General features: G+C 50.2%; 1 protein-coding gene across 1 annotated transcript in view; it reads right to left on the bottom strand.

Moving 5' to 3' along the window:
- mcc (MCC regulator of WNT signaling pathway) overlaps window positions 1-2,500 on the bottom strand; it is a 60,922-nt gene that overhangs the window by 22,201 nt on the left and 36,221 nt on the right. The window contains exon 4 of the mRNA XM_076284960.1: window positions 1,946-2,059. Within this exon, the coding sequence (XP_076141075.1) occupies window positions 1,946-2,059 (114 nt within the window). The remainder of the gene's footprint in view (window positions 1-1,945; window positions 2,060-2,500) is intronic.

Raw genomic sequence — 2,500 nt, 5'->3', positions numbered from 1 at the left:
CTCACAGGGTTCTCCTTGAGCTCGAATCCTTTGAGGAATGCGTCTTTAAATGGAACTTAGGCAATTAAAACTGTTTCCAGCGTCACACATCACTCAGAGTGAGGCCTGAGCTGTGACAAGCTGTGACACGGCTGGATTTATTGGAGTTCCAGTCAACCTTCAGCCTTGTGAGAGAGTTCAGAGGTTGGCGTCACTCCGCATTTGATAGTTCGGATTTCATAGACTGTGTCAATGTGGGTGGGATAGCTCCACAAGATGGGGCTTCAGTCACAAATATGGGGGATTAGTGACCGAAGCAGCAAATCATTGTTCAGAATCCTGAAACTGAGAGCCACCCAGAGCCTCCACCACCCACGAGGAGGGATGTGTGCGGCAGTGACAGGGAGAGGGAAGATTTTTGGTGTTTCGTCATTCGTTTCTGAGAAGCGAGGACATGTTTTAGAGTTTTGGGATGACATGTTTGGGAGTTTTTGGGTTGAATACTTGCACCATGGCACCATGGTAGAGATCCAAGCACAGCTTGTGCGATCTGTATTCAATCAAGTGTGGTTTAATAACCACCTACGAATATACACAAAACCACACACGCACACACACACGCACACACACACACACACGCACACACACACACGCACACACACACACGCACACGCACACACGCACACGCACACACGCACACACACACACACACACACACACACACACGCACACACACACACAGAAACAGAGCTCCAGGGGAGCATCTCCCCATCAGACACGTGTGCAGCAATGGCAGCCACAGGGGTTGGCATGGTTACTGAGGAGTCTTGGTCCCAGAGACATATGGAGTGATCTCCCCACTGCCAAACAGCCCAGCAAAATCAATTTCCCCTGATTACAGGAGCGTACCCTCACACACACAAACACACACACACACACACACACACACACACACACACACACACACACACACACTCAAGCACACACACACATATGCATTCAAGCACACACACATAAATGACAGACCCTCTGACCACATACACCACAATGTTTCATACTTGTACTCTCCCCTTGCCCCTGCTCATTGGAAAAAAAAGAATAAATACATAAAGGAAGAAAACAAACAAATACATTTGAAATATAATAAATTACATTTTTACAGTATAAAATTCTGCTGAAGACAGACAGACAGGCACACACACACACACACAAGCACGGCCATCTCTGCCTGCCCCCTCCACCTCCACACACCCCACTTTAGACTCTGACATGGCTCGGCAGGGGGGTGTTTGTGATGAGGTCGGAGTCGGACTTCCAAAAAAACCAGAGATGATCTCAGTGATGAAAGGATGATGTAATGGTCAGAGCATCCGTCTGATTGGCCGGAAGCCTCGTCCGGAGTGACAGATGGGCCGCCTCGTTAGGAGGGGAGGGGAGCCGGCAGGAGAGCACATACGAATGCCAGGCCCTACTCAATGGAACCCTTTTATCCCTCTTCCAGGACCTTAATATGGTTCCAGAGCTCCTACAGAGTTCTAACTGAGGAACACTGAATCATCTCCAGCTGTGATCTGTTGAACTGGTTTGAGTCGGCTCAGTGCTGTGCTGTGTGTCTGCTCTGTGCAGTGTAGCTCTACTCTATCCTATGCTGAACTATGTCACACAGTCACACAAGGTGAGCTGAACTGTCTTGGCCTATTTGTAACACACAGGGCAGATCTATGCTGTGTTGTGCAAGCAGTGGCTTAGTGTGTTGAACTCTGAACAATGTTGTGCCAGGATGAATTGAACTATACTATGTTATGAAAAGCTAAGCTATGCTAGCTCACGCCATATCGTACCATACTAAACTACAGCGATTTGTGTTGTGTTTTATTGTGGTGCGTTGTGCCAGGCCCTGGTGTGGTGGTGTGGTGGTGCGGCGGTGGCGTGGTGTGGTGGTGGTGGCGTCTCGGCGGCGTCTCACCTGGGCCTTGGCCAGCCGTTTCTCCAGCTGGTCTCGCTCGCGCTCGCTCTGCAGCAGCCGCTTGTTCAGCTCCAGCACGTCCCCCTTCAGAGACGCCAGCGCTGCCAGGTGGAGCTGCGGGAGACGGGAGGGCACAGCGTCAGCACTTCTGACAGAGACACACAACGTACAAGGACACAGGCGCGCGCACACACACGCACACACACATATGCACACACACGCACACACACACACATATGCACACACACACACACACACATATGCACACACACACACACACATACACACACACACACACACACACACACACACACACACACACGCACGCACACACACACACGCACACAATCATTCACCTGCATTCAAAAGACTTGTGCACACGGGCATTCACAAACATTAGCACTTCTATTAAACGCATGTACATGGATGGCTGAATGTGTGCAGACACACACACACACACACACACTCATCTACACACTTGTATGAGCAGCACCCCCCCCCCCCCCCCCCCCAATCATATACATGGATATTCACTTTAATCAGCAGAGCCTAACA

The sequence above is a fragment of the Alosa pseudoharengus genome, unplaced genomic scaffold (genome assembly GCF_046254945.1).
Source record: "Alosa pseudoharengus isolate Yale_2024_CS ecotype anadromous, Long Island Sound unplaced genomic scaffold, YU_APseudo_1.1 YU_APseudo_1.1_scf_14, whole genome shotgun sequence".
NCBI lineage: Eukaryota > Metazoa > Chordata > Actinopteri > Clupeiformes > Clupeidae > Alosa > Alosa pseudoharengus.
This window is presented reverse-complemented; position numbering and strand designations above follow the sequence as displayed.